This window comes from Dicentrarchus labrax, unplaced genomic scaffold, assembly GCF_905237075.1.
Source record: "Dicentrarchus labrax unplaced genomic scaffold, dlabrax2021, whole genome shotgun sequence".
Lineage (NCBI taxonomy): Eukaryota > Metazoa > Chordata > Actinopteri > Moronidae > Dicentrarchus > Dicentrarchus labrax.
Window position 1 is genome coordinate 6339512 of NW_026136706.1, and position 18429 is coordinate 6357940.

Sequence of the window (18429 nt, forward strand, 5' to 3'; positions counted from 1 at the left end):
TGTTCATAATCAATCTTTCAGTTATTTATTATAATCTTTAAAGGTATTGATGGATTCAGTTGGTGGTCGAGGGGGCTTTACTGTCTGACACAGTGTATTTTTTGTTGCTACCAAACACAGCATGACTCTAGTTATCAGAAAAAAAATACAACTGTACAACTGTCCCATAGGCAGTGTGTAAAACTGTACTCAGAGCTGCTGAAAAGCAATTTGTTTCAACATACTTGGCCAATAAACTGATTCTGATCATTGCTTAAACATTTTAAAGTTTATTGTGAAGTTTAGAGCGGCAAGGCTCAGGAGGTAAAGCGGGTGTCTAGGAGTAGGAAAACTCCTGGCTTCTCTGTAGAGAGCATTATAGTGTTCTGACACTGAACCTCTAACTGGTCCTGATGAACAGGCTGGTACTTGCATGGCAGCCTCTTCCATCAGTGTATGAATGGGTGAATGTTGGCACGTTAAGTGCTTCGAGTGGTTGGTACACTAGAAAGGCGCTATATAGATGCAGTGGATTGTCTGTTCCTTTTAACAGTTGACTTTTGAGTGAATTTAGTATTGTGATAACTTAGATGGCAGTCAGAATTGTCCTCTTGCAGAAAGCTCTTTTCATCTGGCTCACAAATGAAATGTAAACAACTGCCAAGTATTATTTACAGATACTTCCTGCCCCAGCTTGTCTAACACAAATGTAAATATGGGATTGAGCCATGTTAAAACACGCTGTCTCTTTGCTTGAGGCCTCAGTATAAGCAGGTCTGCTCTTTTACCTGACCGCTGCAGCTCCTTGAATGAATTCTTGAACCATCCAGAATATAAAGATTTGAGATTATATTCTTACACCATAGTCCTCTCATAATGTCATCATATAATGGGATAATGCAAAATTATATAAACCTTTATCAATAGCAAGGCATCCTATGTGCAACTCTTTGTTCTGTAGCCGGCTAACCTGACTTACCTGCAGTCTGAAGCTCAGAGCTGCCATCTGCTGTTTATATCAGGGACAGGTGAAGGATTCAGGGCCTTGCCTCTGAAGGAGTGACAGAAGTGGGCTCAGATTTGTTCTGGTAAAGCCAGGCACAATCCACAGCAGGCCTGGAACCTCCTTCTACATCTTATTTCATGATCATTTATGCTGTAGGCGAGGAATTTTGCTATTTATGAATACTTTCATGATTGTTGAGGGCATAATTGTGTATTTAGGTATTGATAATTTTCTAATGTAACATAATGTTTTGCACATGTACACAGTACACATGCAGAAGTCATCGTTCAGCAGTTGACTCACAGGTGGCTGCAGGTTTTCTCTTTTGAACATGAGTCAAGTTTTTGAGACGCTGCCTCAGGAGGAAATGATCTCATGTCTAACGGCTGGAGACTTCACTACAACAAAGGTTTTCCAGACTTCTCTCTGACAGTGTGTGCAAAATATGGAGGAAAATCTTGTTTCAAAGTACACTGTAAAATTAACTGAACAACATACATGAAGTGTGTGCTATTGTTTGCGTGTAGTATCTAACAGATGAGCTCTTTTTTCTCTCCAGTATAACTTTTTTTTAGATTGTTTGTTTGGACAAATTGTGTCCTGGAGGTAAGAGCAGCTGCCGAACCCTCAAACCTGAGCTTTTGGCTTTTTGAGCATTTAAAATGTATTGTGATTTCTTTGCAAGTTATAATGCCCCGCAGTGTTATCCAACAGCGTAGTAATTGAGCAAATACTCCCCCTGAGGCAGTTGCTCCAAGGAGGAATAAATGAATTTCAGGCAGCATGGTGGTTTAGTGGTTCATCCTGTTGCCTCATAGAAAGAAGGTGCTCTCTGTGTTTGTGTTGAGGCTTTCTCAAAAGTATGAGAGTGAACCTATATGTTTACTTTTTGTGCAGTGCATACTGGGACAGGTCTCAGTCCCTGTGACCCTAAACAGAAAAAGAGGAACTAGAGGATGGTCTGTTTAGCTGGTTGAATTGTTCAAGAACACGTGGATTCTTCCCTGTGATCTTATATCTCCTCTAATAATATTGCGTCTATATGTTGACACATCCTTTTTTTCAGTTGTTGTCTTGTCTGCAGTCTTCGTAAATGTCCCACAGGCATCATAATAAAGACCATGTGTGTTTTAGTGGATTAACAAAGGCTTAGAAAATCACAGACCACTTTTTGCTTTTTGCTTTTAATTTAACTGACAAACTAAAAGCATCTGTTCACCTCTGTGTGTTCCAGGAGATGACTTGAGCTGCACGGCGGACGGTCAGGTGTACACTAACAGGGACATCTGGAAGCCAGAGCCATGCCGGATCTGTGTTTGTGACAATGGTCAGGTCCTCTGCGATGAAATCCAGTGCGATGAGCTGACTAACTGCGAGAAGATGGTCATCCCAGAGGGCGAGTGCTGCCCTGTTTGCCAGGCTGATTCATCCAACAACGGCCAGGAGACTTTTGGTGAGTGAGCAGATGCCCTCTGTGGTTATTTGCAGGGTTGAGAATTGAACAAATATTTTTGAATTAGCTACTTTATGTTGTAGGGCTTCATACACACATGTTTTAATGCCAAAAGAGAGGAGAAAACAAGATGCACATTCAGAATCAATAACATTAATATAATCATCACATCGAATATGTTTTGTCAGGTCTCTTTTTTTGCCAGAAAAATCTATTTATCTGTCAGAAACAATGAACAAATGCCTGCCATCACCAAGCTGTCGCACATCGACAGGCTAAGAATGAGTGGCATCAGGCTGATTGTGTTAATTGACAATTTTCCCTTTGTTTACCTTGATTGACCTGCGTAATGAAAACAAATGAATATCTTTCGAACCGTTTCCTCACACACTCACGGTGCGGTTATGGCAGGGTGAATGACTAATGATCGTTTATGCTTTTTCCTCAATAGAAGGCGGGGGGAGGATCTATAAGGTAGGCCAAAGTTTTGTTATGATGACAGTTACTACTTGATCATATGTTTGCTGATATTATCACCATTAAGGAGTATGAGTTTGAACTGGTTTGTCCTCTATCTGTTTATTCAGGGTCAGAAGGGAGAACCCGGAGATGTCCCACTTGTGAGTGTTTGTTCTAAACCTTAAAAGGCCTGCAATATCAGTCAAAAGGCACAATTTATGTACAGGTTGTAACTATGTGTTTGATGATATCCCTGCAGGTGACTGGTATTAGAGGGCGCCCTGGACCCATGGTGAGCATCTTGGTTGTTGTTTTTTACTCATGGCATTGTCTAAAAATATATTTTTGGAAGCTGCTGTTGTGTGAATGTTGAGCTACCTGAACTGACACTAGGTGGCACAAGAGGACAGTTACTTCCTGCATAACTTCACCTTAAAAGGACTTCTGCAGAAGTCCTCTGAGTCACTGTGACATTTTATCAAGCACCCCTGTGACCTATCTATGCGACTGCAATAATATCACTCTCAGATCTTTATTGGTTCATTTTGTTTATCACAACAGGGACCTCCCGGCTCTCCAGGAGAAAGAGGATCTCGTGGACACAAAGGAAGGCCTGTATGTCTCATCCACAAATCTCCACAGACGAAAAGCAGATCTTTAAAATGTTGCATGCACCACAGTTCCACACATTGTCAATAGCAGGGTGATCAAATGGTGACCCTCTGACCTCATCTCGCTTAATGTTAGACATATCAAAGATGAATGCAAATTTCACAATGTGTAATATTTAATCAGAGGTTTTTGGAGGCAGTACACAATGTGAAAAACCATAGCAATATTTAATGGGTTACAGTATGCATTAATAAGGAAGCTCAGTCTTGAACTTGTGTTTTAGTCTCTCTGTGTCTATTTCAATGAATACATTTTAAATAAATTAAACTGTTTTAAATACATAATAGTTCTTCATAATCCATTGCAAGCTCACTCTATGCTCTGAAGAATCACATTCACATGACAGCTTTACTTTTTTCTTGCTGAGGTCATGAGAATCCTCCTTATTACTCCCTATTCTGTCAAACTAGCCAAAGTGGTCAAAATAGAAGAAAACACTGCAGTATATAAATGTATATACTATATATATATATTGGTGTTTTCAGTTCAAGGGCAAGAGACTAACAGTCAAAATATAATGTAATGTGGCAGGTTGATGTATAATGTGCTTTGCAAGCAAAAATGTAGCAGGTTGATGAATGAATGTGCCCCTCTTGGTGGAGTTACAATCCAGCGAGGGCAGCATTTTGAGGGTGATTTATTAGTACATAACCAATGGTTTTCCTACTGCACTTTACAGCTATTGGTTCATAAACACACAGAAATTAGGCTGCATCATTTGTATCAAAAGGGAACAACAGGTTCCACTGGACATCTCGGCCAGAGCAAAGTATCTGCGCTACACTGATTGATTGATCAATCTATATTTCAGTCTTTAAAACCCCAATAAAAAGTGTTTCACACCAAGTGTTTTCACATCCACAGAATAATGAATCAGTGTCAGACTGAGCGTAGTTAGGAAATGGTTTTTAAACAACTTAATCAACATCTCTCTCTCTCTCTCTCTCTCTCTCTCTCTCTCTCTCTCTCTCTCTACTCTCCAGGGACTGCGGGGCCCTGCGGGTTATGATGGAGAACCTGGTGTACCAGGTCAACCTGGTGAACCAGGACCTCCAGGACATCCAACGCACCCAGGAGTGAGTTGTGCATGGAGTGTTCTCACAAGTTGCAAACACACATACATGCATGTGCTAACATGCACAGGAAGAACTAATACAGGACAAATGACCTCAGGAGGCGCATTGTTGACCAGGATTATTGCTTAGAAACACATAACAAAAGACTTTAAAATCCTTTGTAGAGTAGTCATCCTTACTCATCTTCACATAATGTCAACAATTTGTACTATTTGATATTTTAGATAAATCATATTTAAGCACAAACCTCCATTAAGACTTCAGCTGGACTTTCTAGTTAAGCTGTGTGACAGAGCAGATAATACACATGGAACCACATTCATGCACAAGAAGACCAATAATAACGTCGTATCTCGACTAACTGAATCACCTTCATTGTCCTAGCACTCTCTTTATGTGCTTGTACTTATACTGGTTCAATTTCAATTCATTTAGCCATCCTTTTTTTGTTTTGTTGCATATCATTTGTATCCAGATTTGTTTTTCATTTCCACCTATTTTCCATACTGATGAATGGCAAATACGTGCTGATTAAACACAGTGAACCTGAACCAAAGGGTGTCTGCTTCACCTGCAGGGCCTGGGATCCCAGATGGCTGGAGGGTTTGATGGAAAAACCGGACCTCAAGCCATGTTAAGTGGCTCAAGGGTAAGAAGATGTTATTAAAATATAAACTAACTCAACCAGTCAGTGTTTCTTAAACCAAATCAGCTAAAAAAAGAATTAAGTTTGATTCTGTATTGGAAAATGATTAGCTTTATCTGTGGTGGCCAGCCCACAGGAACAGGGTTGAACATTTATGCACTGGTTTCCCAGTACTACATTAATACTTATTTAACCAAGGCTCTAAAGAGGTTATATACTTGATTTGACTAGTTTTTCAGTTGTCTAAATCAAACCTGTGAGATAAGCCATTAGCAAACTACTATCTATGTGAGGTTTAAATCTGTTCAGATTGTTAGAGCTTCTGATTTTCACCATGTCTTCTTTCATCTGATATGATGGTTTCAGGGCTCCAGTGTTTCAGTGTTGCGCTTCCACAAACTTAAGAGAGACAATTTAAAAAAAAGAGTGGTTAAATGTCTGCAGTAGAGGACAAAATATATTTACAAATAAATACATTTCCTACTACATCTTTAGTTTACTCCTCCCTGTCCAGTAAACACCCACGGTTCCCAGGTGGGATGTTACAAATCTCCCCAGTTTGTAATGCAGGCTTTCTGTTATAACTTTAAAGTCTTAAGTATAAGTATGGAGCTTGTCATCCTGTAAACATACCCTAACAGGAGACTTTTTGAAGTCAAATATAACGTACAATAAACATTTTTACACGTACAAAACATGTAAAAACATTGTCCTTGAATATAGTTCTAAAAGACTGAAGATCAGGATGTATGACAATGTTGAGCACCAGTGAAATATCTGCTGTAACTCTTGAGACCACAAACCTGGTGAGAAAAACAGGAGCCTAAACCTCACAGTTTGTAATGATTGAAAGGCTCATTTTCTAAAAACTGAAAATAATTTTTGGTTTATTGCTCAGCCCGGGAAGGAACATAAACCATCTTGTTTCTAGTTTTATAGCTTGTCAGCTACTGACTTTAGATTAAGATAAGTTTACTCTTGTTTTAATTAGAAAGTATATTACACATTTTAATTAGCGAGTACACAACCACAGCACTTTGGCAGACTTTTGAAATCCATCAATGCTTCGAATTCCATTACTATGAGACAGACTAATGGACATAAGGACGAGAAGAGATTAATAATGTGGTTTTTACTTTTTTGATTGTTTCTACACACCCAACAGTTGGACATGGAAAACTGTTTGGTAACCTTTGTGTTGTTATTCAGTTTCACTTTCACTAAAATAGACTTTTAAAGCCTGTATTCTTGTCAAAGTTCAGCAACACATCTGCTGCTTGAGTAGAATATTTTAGTGTTCTTGGACATCAGTCAGGTGGGGAATGACCCAGTAATTATAGGACTATTGTCTGTGCTTTGACAGCCATTTTAACATGGATTCATTAAAAGTGAATCCACCAAATTAATCATTAAGACTGTAAATCATTTTAGTTCTTCCCTGTATTGTTCCCATATTGAGAACATTTAATTACATCTGGGCTTTTATGTGGATTAAGCTGAAATATGTTCATCATTTGATTTTGCATCATGTCTGTCTTAGGGAGAGGCTGGCGCAAGAGGACCTCCTGGGCCAAACGGCTCACCTGTAAGTCCACAATGTCTTCAACAAGCTCTGACTGACACCGTGCAGTAGACACTGAGAATACTTCAATAGCATTTTATTATTTTGTTTTGCTCCCTCTTTATTTTGCCTTTTATCCTCACTTCTCCAAGGGTCAAGCTGGACCACAAGGACCTCCTGGAGATGTTGGCGATCCAGGGTCTATGGTAGGTAACATCATTCTTCTGTCCATTTTGTGTGTATGGTCAAATCATCAATACACTTGCAGTTGGTCTGGTTTGGAAATACACACAGCTGGACTGGCCCTTAACACATTTGAATTATGTAATGGATTCAGAAGGATGGGTTGTGGCTGGATGTTTACAATCTAATTGTTTTTTTTTAGGGTCCATCTGGGCAAAGGGGACCTGAGGGCCCACCAGGGAAACCCGGTGAAGATGTAAGTCAGTTTTGTGTCCGAGTTAAAGTGAAAGGCCACCCCACCAGCATTAACGTTTCTGTTACACTTACTCTAATCCTGTGTATTCAGCTACAGTTAGGCTGCAATCAGAAGGAAAGTTAGAAAAAAGTGTGTATAATAAATGAGTCTTTCCTACAGCTACACAGGCTTGGCAGCATTCATAATATTGTGAAGTACAAGATCCTGGAGATGCTTGATGATAGACAGATACCCAGTACCCACTTTTCCTACGATGCGTTAGACAAAATAAAAGTCTCAGAGTCAGTAAAAGAGTCAGTGACAGTGTTGTGGAAATGGCATAATGAAAGCATTTGGTTCTTACGAGAAGCCAGCAATATGTATCTACATTTCCATACATCTTGATATGTAAAAACAACACAAAAAGTGAAAAACCTACAAAACCCAGAACACACTCGCTCTGCACCTCAATACAGTGTGTGATTAGAGGCTTTAGAGACTGAGAGAAGAGATCTGCTATGTGACTTGGTGGCATTTATTCAACTTTCACTGTCAGACTTTTTGCAGCCAGATTAAATTGTAATATGTAAATGCCATGTCCTCACACAGGGAGAAGCAGGCAAAGCAGGAAACAGCGGAGAAATGGGATTCCCTGGATCACCGGTAAGTGCTCTATGCCTCTGTCACTTAACTGCACATCAATCAGATTACACAGGACAAGACCTCATGATGCGTGTTGTTAGTCCATCGTAAACACATATAACTGACAATTCTTTTCAATGTCACATATTTCAGGGATCCAGAGGATTTCCAGGTACACCAGGGCCTCCTGGACTGAAGGGTCACAGAGTGAGTATAAGCTCTCTGAAGGACTTATAGACACTTTATGGAGTTATACAATGGCATAACCTTTAACATCCTTTACCGTTGCACCACATTTACTCCAAAAGTTACTCCTTTTCTACATGCTTGCTAAAGAATACATGACAAACAGTGTTTGTTAACAGTTTCTTTTTCTGTTTTTGTTAACAGGGCCATGGTGGACCAATTGGCCAAAAAGGTGAAACCGGAGCTGTTGGATCCAAGGTATAAATTAAGTAAAATAAAAACATGCTTTTTAAATTGTCAGTCTGCTTGTTTGATTGGTTGAACACTTCGAGTTGGTGACATGTTTGATTTAAAGGCTTGTAAAACATTCATTTTCTTTCATTTTATAGGGTTCTACGGGCCCCCCTGGCCCACTGGGAGGACCTGGACCCATGGTAAGTTATATTCCTTAAAATTCATTTCAAACATAAAATCTTTTTTGAAGGTCTTCATAAAGGTATTGACTGTTTAAGTAAGTCTGACACTAATACGTTTCCTGGAGCAGCCCATACAGATTACACAATTTATTACGCTTATGAGTGTACATGGACTGCAGTACACACACTATTCTGATTTTGCTGTCTGCTCTTATCTTGAATGAGGCAAAGCTAAATCCAGTATGCTGTAAATAACCTTCTGAACTTCCTGACTCTAAACCTTTGCATTGAATGGAGGACAGCTGTAATTTATCACTGCCTGTGTATAACAGGGTCCAGCTGGGATGCCAGGGGAGAGGGGACGCTCTGGACCCAGCGGTATACCAGTAAGGATTATATCACTATGCATCAGAAACATCTGCTTCCATGATTATGTTTTTCTTTCGGTCACAGATTTTAAAAGTAATTGGTGCCTGTATCTCACTGATATAGCTATAATTTGTTTCTTCAGTGTTTGTAAAAACAAGGCATTTACAAAGAGAGTGCCTGATATCAGTGTTTAACTGTGATTTCTAAGTCAAAGTGACTCGATTTTGTGTTTTAGGGTAAACGTGGTTCACCTGGTAACATTGGAAAACCTGGTCCAATGGTAAGTCCGCATTCACAGTGTTTGATCCTAATGAATTTGTTTTACACATTATGACTAACTCACAAAGTTTACTGTAGGCACTCATGTTAAGGTGGTATTGAGTGGAAAAGGAATGCATAAACTGTGTATATCTGACAAAATGTTTGTATTTTTTCATGTGAAATGGAAGTTTCTAGTGTTTCTTACTATTAATTGTAATTTTTGTTGCTTTAACAGGGTCCCTTGGGTCTCAGTGGTCCATCTGGATATCCAGGAACCCCAGGAATGAAGGTACAGTAAAACACCTCACAAAAAAGAACTCTTCCTTCAGCTGTATGCTCATCTTAATTGACTCTTTGAATGACTTGTTGATAGAAAGGGAATCATTTTCCATTAACATTATATCATTATATTACTTACTACTATGATCTGTGTTTGTTTGTGACCACTGTGCTGTATATAGACTAAACTGCCTTTGTTGCAAGTGTATCATTGTCACATTTCTGTATATTAACTGTTATGGGCGACTGTCTTCCTCAGGGACAACCTGGCCCCACAGGAGTCCGGGGTCCAGAGGGCCCACAGGGACAGAGAGGAGAGACCGGTCATCTGGGCAGAGCTGGACCAGTTGGCCTCAGGGTAAATGTCTTACCTTACTCACACGTCACATACAGCATATGAGTGGAAGTTATTAATGAGGCTACTTTTTGATTTGCTGTGATCTAAAGTATCCTCACAGTTGAATGGCATTGTTTCACGCGATAGCAGGATTTCACTATGTTTAACATATCAACACTTTCCTCAGTGCACTGCTTTGATGATCTAACAGGAGACATTTTATGTTCAAAGGGACCCATGGGTACAGATGGTGGCACTGGTACCAAAGGACCAGTGGTACGTACAGTTACCATATTTAAACAACACATTCACTGTTTATGATAAGGATGCACAAAGGTCACATGGTTACTGACTCTTCTGACTTGTCACAGGGTAATCTGGGTCCACAAGGTCCAGGTGGCCATCTTGGACCCCCTGGCCCACCAGGACCTCAGGGAAGCACTGGTCAGCCTGGTATCAAAGGACAACTGGTAAACTGGCTTTAAGTTTTGAAAATTCTGTCTTTTTATTGCTGGAATCCTTTTTAATATTAAATAACAGTGACAATTCCTTGATATGCAGGAGACATTTTTGCTTTGTGTTACAGGGAGATGTGGGAGTACCAGGATTTAAAGGAGAGGCTGGACCCAAAGGAGAACCTGTAAGCTTCAATTACATCTGTAGAAAAAACTAGGTTGTAATTTTGTGCTATGAGTTACAGAACTTGTATGTTGACTTAAATACACATTCATGTTTAAATAAATCAAAATTCATGTGTTTTTCATTGGACAAATGTATTTATAGTTTCATCGCATTTTCTGGCTTGTGTCAATTCTCTAGGGTCCACAAGGCTCCCAGGGAGTGATTGGACCTCAGGGTGAAGAAGGAAAGCGAGGACAGCGTGGAGACCCTGGCTCTGTTGGCCCTCTTGGTCCTGTTGGTGAGAGAGTAAGTCAGCATTCTGCCTACTACTGTAATGTTCATCAGTCTCACAGAGCTGCACTTGACAGGGGTCATCTTAGTAAATGAGAGGGAGAAAAGTTTGGGCAAAAGAAATTAGAGACACAATCACTAAATTAGTGTGTGAAATTGGAAATTCTCCCATTTATTAGTATACTGACTCAGATAATAGTAAATGGTTAGCTCAAAATAAGAAGTTTGTAGGTTTAAATCCCAAGCAGCTGTGGCCTTTCTGCATGTTACTTTGTGTGTTGTGTGGTTTCTTACTGGTGCTCCGGTCTGAATGTTAGGTGAACTGGAGAATCTAAATTGCTCAAAGACTGCCCCCTGCCACCCTGTTAAAATTAATAATAAAAATAAGCCAGATGGATAAACAGTGGTTTTTCCTTTTGTATTTGGTAGAAACATCAGGATGCAAAATGTTCTCTTTAGGAAAGGAGCATCAGTGCACAATTTGTTCATGGTTTGTTTACTCCATTCTTCTGGTTATATACAATTGTTACCCATCTTTTTTGTAAGAATTAAATTAAAACAATGCTGAATCTAACTCTAACTCATCTGTTTTTCAGGGCTCTCCTGGTAACAGAGGATTCCCTGGTGCTGATGGGTTGCCAGGACCTAAGGTACAGTATATTTCAGACACATTGTTTCTAAAAATTGGTCTAGTAATTATTCAAACAAATGGGGCAAGATATGTTTATAGTACCATAGTAGCTGATATTTGTGGCTTATTGCCAGAGTTTATGTTGTGGGTGTTTTGTTTGGCACTTACATTTTAAAATCAGCAAACAGAAAGAGTTATCATAATTTCTCTTTCTAAAGGGTGCTCAAGGAGATCGTGGAACATCTGGCCCACCAGGGCCAAAAGGTTCTCTAGGAGACCCAGGGCGTACAGGAGAACCTGGTCTACCAGGTGCAAGGGTAACACTGAAGAGCTTGGCTGTTTTGATATACTATAACATTACATTTACTTTGTTTATGTCCATATCTACATTTTCATTACTCATATTTGTTACCTCTTTATCAAAGGGTCTTACCGGTACCCCTGGAGTTCAGGGAGCAGAGGGCAAGCCAGGTCCACTGGTAGGTTTTAGTGTTCAGACACACTTAGCTTTATTGTTATGATAAATCATAAGAAATTATTGAGTCAAAGAATGTTTTTTTTTCTTTGTTAAGGGTGCCCCAGGTGAAGATGGTCGTCCAGGCCCTGCAGGGTCCATTGGAAACAGAGGGCCAGCAGGAATCATGGGAGTGTCAGGCCCCAAGGGCTTCATTGTAAGGCCGAGTCACTGTACACTAATAGTCAGTCAGATCAGTGTGTTTATCTGTTCTGTTTCTAATTCAAAACATGTTCTTTTACACTCAAAGGGTGACCCAGGAAAGACAGGTGAACAAGGATCTGCAGGGGTTGCAGGTCAAAGAGTGAGTACTGTTTATGAATGAAAAATTGTGTGGTACACTTTGTTTTGTCATCAGCATGGGATGGGAGGACATAGAAAGATCTCTCAGAAAAAGAAAAAAAAACATGTAGGTGATTTACAGATCTGTCAAAAGTATGCATAGCAAGAATACACAACATATTAGAATAATTAAGACACTGCATGGATCAACAGCATGTCCTGTTCTATTAGCTTTAATATGTTGTACTTCTTCCTTTTCTTTGATTCCACAATGATCCATAGTCAAGTCATTTGTTAGGTAATTCAAATTTACCTAAAAAGCTCACACACCTTAAGATGTATAATCGGCTTAGGTTTTATAATTGTCACTTTGTCTTCAGGGTCCTCCTGGAAAAGATGGAGAAGTTGGCCCTGCTGGCCCCCCTGGCCCATCTGTAAGTGTCTGATATCTCTTTGGCTCCATTAACTGCATTTCTTGTATGGCTATCAAAAATGACTGAGAGATTACTGTCTCCTCTTAAAGGGTGTCGCAGGAGACAGAGGAGAGCAGGGACCTCCAGGTGTAAATGGATTCCAGGTGCGTAATTGTTTGCGGTTGGTGGTGAGATGTGAGAATGTTTCAAAAAAGCGAATGAACACTGAATTTGATACATTACATGTGAGAAGATGTGGCAGCATTGAGAATTATTAAAGGTTCTCTGATGTTCATGTTTGACTGTCTTGTGTTTTTAGGGTTTGCCTGGAAATCAAGGCCCCCCTGGAGAACCTGGTAAACCAGGCGACCTAGTGAGTGTGACAAAAGCTATAACTGCTGATTTGGTCTAAATTACCCTTGCTTGAAGTACATTCCTTTCAACTTACTATCTTTATTGTATCTTTCAGTCTGTACCTCATTTGAATTATCACATTAACAGCTTGATCAGACATAGATAATAATGACTCAGCATAAATAATACGGTTGTTAATTTCTTTCAGGGTATTCCTGGAGAGCTTGGTGCTGTGGGACAAATTGGACCAAGGGTAGGTGAATTTAACTATGACAAATAATTTAGCAGGCTGGTAAAGTTGAATACCTTGGACTGAAATTGATGCTTTTTCTTCCCCAGGGAGAGCGTGGAATTCCTGGGGAGAGAGGAGAGCTGGGTTCAACTGGTCTACAGGGACCTAAGGGTATCCCTGGTGCACCTGGTCCAGATGGGCCAAAGGTACTTGTCAGAAGCATCACCTGCATGTAGAGCAAAATATTATTTTGTGGGATAGTTAAAAGAGAATATAATTGAATCTAGAACCATTGAAATAATCTTCCAACAAATATGAGATAATAAGTATATTTGAATATATAAAGAGGGTTTTTTGGTGTCATAGGGGAAAACACACTATTGTATATCAGAAAGCTTGTCCCTACTGCACTGTCATCGCAGTGTTACACCAGCATATCGACTTTTGTAGCAAATGAATGTTTCTTAAAACTCAAAATATGAATCATACAAAAAAGAGTTTTGATGGCCAAGTTTGCAATAGAAATGTTAATGGGCAGTACATTTTTAAAATGTGTAAACAACAAGCCTGCTAACCTTGGTGTTTGTCACTGAAGGGTAGCCCCGGTCCCCCTGGTGCCCTTGGTGACGCAGGACCTCCAGGTCTTCAGGGAATGCCAGGAGAGAGGGGCATCTCTGGCCCTCCTGGGCCTAAAGGTGACAGAGTAAGTGCATCATGGTCTTTTTTATGCTAGTAATCCTTACATATAATTTATGTTTGATACTACAAGTGAACTGAAAATGGGTTCATTTATGTAGTTGCAAAAATCCTAATCAATTTGTTCTCTGGTAATCTGTGGAAATGGAACTTGTTCTTAAGATGCTAGTCAAGTCCATGTCTGAGTTTGAACTGAATGCCGTTATGTCGAACATGTTAACGTGAGTAATAAAATGAGCCTTACACCTTTTTTTATGTCTTTTATATAGGGCACAATTGGTGAGAAAGGATCAGAAGGTACAGCTGGAAATGATGGTGCAAGAGTAAGTAAAATATCTTTCACTCACTGCAAACATATTTTGTCTCAGAGAGACGACAAACAACTAAGTTAAAATAAAACTTGTAAGACTAAAAAACTCATGTATGTATGATGTGTGTATGATGTATTAGTGTTAATTTGAGACTTGTCGCAGCTTGTTCAAAGAAATGTGTCCACTGACTTGACTGCACACGTTACTGTGCGGTGAGTGATGAGCGGAGATCCTGAACCAGATTTGTTTTCTGTCAACAGGGAGCCCCAGGTCCCGTTGGCCCACTAGGACCTGCTGGACCCAGTGGTGAGAAGGTAGAGTCTTTCCTTTCTTTCTACCACACATTAAGAGGCAACTTAAGTGCTGTGCTAGGAAAGCATTAGTTCCCTGGATGTTAAACCTTCAGCTTCTTATATTCTTGGATGCATCTGTTGGCATCTTCCAGCTTGTGATGTACAGTCTTCATCTTGCATTGCCTTTGAAAACATATAAATATTGGATTAATGGGACAGCACAGGCTCAATGAGTGTTTGTAGAAATTGTCAGCAAACGTGTGGCCTCTTTGCAGGGAGAACCTGGACCCAAAGGACCACATGGACCCCCAGGATCCAGAGGAGTGCCAGTGAGTAGAGCTTTTATGTCTCTTTAGGTCATGTTTATAGTGGTGATACAGAATGGGTGTACATTATTAATGTTCTTCAGTATAACAATGTATGTCCTATGACAGGGATCAAGAGGTGACCCTGGCCCAATTGGTGCTGTTGGATTTGCTGGACCTCCTGTAAGTGGCCATTCATTGTTGAGTTGTTGTATTTTATTCCCTAAATATTATGTATGACTCTGATCATCCAGGAGGTGATGTGAAAGTATTATTACCAACATTTTACAGGGTCCTGATGGCCAACCCGGAGTCAAGGGAGAAGTTGGAGAACCAGGCCAGAAAGGAGATGCTGGATCACCAGGACCCCAAGGCTTGGCTGGTGCTCACGGACCACCAGTGAGTTGCACTCGTAAAGATGAAAAATGCTCTTGAGAAATGTGTTTAAAAGTAGTTGATCAGACACATTTTATGCAGTCTGCTAGTCAATATGCTAAACAGTGTTTAATTAGTTGTCTCTGCACTTGTGGAAGTTTTAGTGTCTTCATTTCTGCAAAACCATCGATCATTAGTGTACTGTATGTCTTCAAAGCTTTCATTTCTTGCAAATATGCTCCTGATAAATGCTTTTCTAATAAAGTTTTGTATTTGTAGGGGCCAGTTGGTGTTGCTGGACTGAAAGGCGGAAGAGGAACACAGGGTGCACCAGTAAGATAATTTATAAGTCACATGGTAAGGTGAAATTATATGGCGTAGAAATGAAGTAGGCGTAGTACAGGAAGGTATATCACTCCTGACTCAATTCATCTTATGCAGAGTTTAATACAAGATTTGTTTGAATAATAACTTCAATAACTGTATTCTCTTATTTCACGTTTTCATACAGTAGATATTGCTATATTACTGTTATAAGACCTGGAAAGCAGAACCTGAGTACTATGTATAATTTTCTGCTTCCAGGGCCCTACTGGTTTCCCTGGATCTGCAGGAAGAGTTGGTCCACCAGGCCCAACAGTAAGTACTCCCCCGAGTTTGTATGACAACACAGTTAGGGTAACAGGAAGTTTCAACTTATTTAAAATTGTTACGATCACCAATGCCTCACATAAAATTAGAGTGTGATGAAATTCCCTTGGTGGAACCATGAAGACGATACTTTCACCTGCTGAATTGTTCAATTCAATTTAAAGCAGCAACAAAGAACTTTAATTTGTTGTTGACTCTGGCAGCCCCTGTGGATAAAAGTGGTAGTGTTTCCACCGCCTCATTTCATTGATTTCCGACCCAGTGGCAGGCATTAAGAATAACTATATAGGAATAGCCAGTCTTCTCCCTGTTGATCGTGTTTATTTATGTATGTCATATTAAACTGAGACTAGTGCTGGTATATATACCAGATGCACCGGATTGCAGGTTTTAATTTCCTGAATGATATGAATTTTTTATATACTGCCATACCAGTGCATGGGTAGAACAACTGCTATCCAAATAACTTTATGAACATAAAGTATGACAAAGGGTCTATACTGGGAACAAAACTGTCTTTAATTTCGTGTCAGTGAACTGACAACATCAATCAGCATGTTTGTGATATGTACAAATATTTGTACTTGGGCCACAGTATCTTTCAAATGTTCAAACGTTCTTTTTGGATCTACAAATCACATCTGAAAACCCTATGAGTGGGCAAGGACTGCGCCTGACACATTTTTAACTTTCCAAAAACCCACAATCCAACACTTACTTTGTGCAGCACTTGGCCAGGTGTGCAGCAGTGTGAAAGGTGTCTCACCCTATTTGGCCATTTGGAACAGGTCTAAACACTAGCAGTTGCAGAGACTAGTTCATTTGAAATATACCGAGACCTTATTGCTATACAATCTCATGACCACCTCTATAATCTGCCAGGGTCCACTTGGAGAACCTGGACCCCTTGGACCCCCTGGGAAAGAGGGTCCTCCTGGTCTTCGTGGAGACCATGGCTCCCCTGGAAGACAAGGAGAGCGAGGACCAGCAGGACCACCCGGCAGTCCAGGAGACAAAGGGGACTCTGGAGAAGACGGTCCAACGGTAAGCTGATGTTATTGTTATGAAAGAAAATGAAATTAAACTTTCAGAACTGCCATATCGTAACCAATCAGTATCTGTTGCAGTGAAATTGGTCAAATTGAGATTTGTCAGTTCCAGTAACAATATCAAACCATATTTCCCAGTAGCTATTGTGTTAAAACAATATCAAACAAGAACGTTATCATGACACAAGGTGAAAGTGCTTCAGTTAAACTTATATTGCTGTCTTTATTGTTCCCAGCACACTTTTTGTAATTTAGGTGCCTGATCATTACTAAGGCGCACATTGACTCCTCTTAAGCACAAACTGATTTGAAATGAGGTGAATGTTTTTTTGGCCGGTGTGCTGTTATTGCCAACCATACATATCACATCAAGCTGAGATACACAACAATCTCCCTCACAATAAAATCTAAATGTCCTGTGTGTGATGTTGTCGGCTTTAGGGTCCTGATGGTCCTCCAGGCCCTGCTGGAACTACAGGACAGAGAGGCATTGTGGGTCTCCCTGGTCAGAGAGGAGAGCGCGGGATGCCAGGCCTTCCAGGACCTGCGGTCTGTATCATTTAAGTCTTGATTTTACTGCATGTCTTTCTTCATGTCATCTATAAGACTCAGTTTGAACATAAATCATTTCATATGTGTTATTTCTGTGCTTCTACAGTGTATAGCTGTGGTATAGGAATTTTGATTAGTGTGTGGGATATGGAATGGTTAGTGCTACATTGTGAGTTGCCTGTTTCTTTCTTGTTTTTTAGGGTCCACCAGGAAAACAGGGATCCGCAGGACAGACTGGAGATAAAGGCCCCTCAGGTCCAGTTGGTGCTCCTGGTGCTAATGGACCTCGTGGTGATCCTGGTCCCGATGTAAGTTCTAAACTGGTCGTAGTTCTCAAATTACATCACTGAAATGTATCTCTACAGTTGTCTTGATGTTTTCTGTTTGTTCCTCAGGGCCCTGCAGGATCTGATGGCCCACCAGGCAAGGATGGTCTTCTTGGACAGAGAGTAAGAGACAAAGAGAATGAAAATGAGACCTGTGTGTTGTTTTACATCATGAAAGTGACTGGCAATGTTACTGTTCTAGGGAGACCGAGGAGAGCCCGGACCAGAAGGTTTGGTTGGTCCTCAAGGACATCCTGGCACTCCAGGTCCCGTTGGTGTGCAAGGTGATGCTGGAAGGAGAGGAGATGCTGTAAGTAGACTTTTTTCACTTCAGTTTCTCCAAGAAATTTCCGTTCTGTGTTTTTCTGTCAATCACCAAGATACAAGACTGTAATAACAGACTGATACATGTACTGAGAACATATGATTTGATTAAAACCCAGAGGGCTTGTTGGAACGTGAATTAAGTTAATACTAAATGATAGGAATAATATGTTTGGGTATAACAAGGTTGGAGTTGGAGAGTCGTTCAGTGCTGGCAGAGGTCTTTGCTCCCTGAGGGCCTTTTAATGATTTGACCTATTTTCAGGGCTCAAGAGGACCTGTTGGTCCACCTGGCTCAGCTGGAAAGAGAGGATTAGTGGTGAGTCTTGTGGTCATACAGTACACTAACATACCCCAAATGCATTGTTTTGTAAATAACTCTTCTTTTACCTCTGTTAGATACAGGTGAACATTATAGCTGATATAACTTCCCATTCCATGAATATTAT

At 40.2% G+C, this 18429-nt stretch overlaps 1 protein-coding gene across 1 annotated transcript in view; it reads left to right on the forward strand.

The window, feature by feature from the left end:
- col5a2a (collagen, type V, alpha 2a) overlaps window positions 1-18429 on the forward strand; it is a 40193-nt gene that overhangs the window by 17135 nt on the left and 4629 nt on the right. Inside the window, 46 exon segments of the mRNA XM_051405082.1 lie at window positions 2220-2438; window positions 2890-2912; window positions 3026-3058; window positions 3157-3189; window positions 3459-3512; window positions 4553-4645; window positions 5223-5294; window positions 6832-6876; window positions 7005-7058; window positions 7238-7291; window positions 7880-7933; window positions 8066-8119; window positions 8303-8356; window positions 8488-8532; window positions 8847-8900; window positions 9119-9163; window positions 9380-9433; window positions 9683-9781; window positions 9992-10036; window positions 10132-10230; window positions 10347-10400; window positions 10580-10687; window positions 11269-11322; window positions 11522-11620; window positions 11729-11782; window positions 11876-11974; window positions 12068-12121; window positions 12480-12533; window positions 12623-12676; window positions 12832-12885; window positions 13075-13119; window positions 13206-13304; window positions 13694-13801; window positions 14064-14117; window positions 14366-14419; window positions 14674-14727; window positions 14833-14886; window positions 14995-15102; window positions 15358-15411; window positions 15664-15717; window positions 16612-16773; window positions 17220-17327; window positions 17531-17638; window positions 17726-17779; window positions 17859-17966; window positions 18246-18299. Of these exon segments, the coding sequence (XP_051261042.1) occupies window positions 2220-2438; window positions 2890-2912; window positions 3026-3058; window positions 3157-3189; window positions 3459-3512; window positions 4553-4645; window positions 5223-5294; window positions 6832-6876; window positions 7005-7058; window positions 7238-7291; window positions 7880-7933; window positions 8066-8119; window positions 8303-8356; window positions 8488-8532; window positions 8847-8900; window positions 9119-9163; window positions 9380-9433; window positions 9683-9781; window positions 9992-10036; window positions 10132-10230; window positions 10347-10400; window positions 10580-10687; window positions 11269-11322; window positions 11522-11620; window positions 11729-11782; window positions 11876-11974; window positions 12068-12121; window positions 12480-12533; window positions 12623-12676; window positions 12832-12885; window positions 13075-13119; window positions 13206-13304; window positions 13694-13801; window positions 14064-14117; window positions 14366-14419; window positions 14674-14727; window positions 14833-14886; window positions 14995-15102; window positions 15358-15411; window positions 15664-15717; window positions 16612-16773; window positions 17220-17327; window positions 17531-17638; window positions 17726-17779; window positions 17859-17966; window positions 18246-18299 (3245 nt within the window).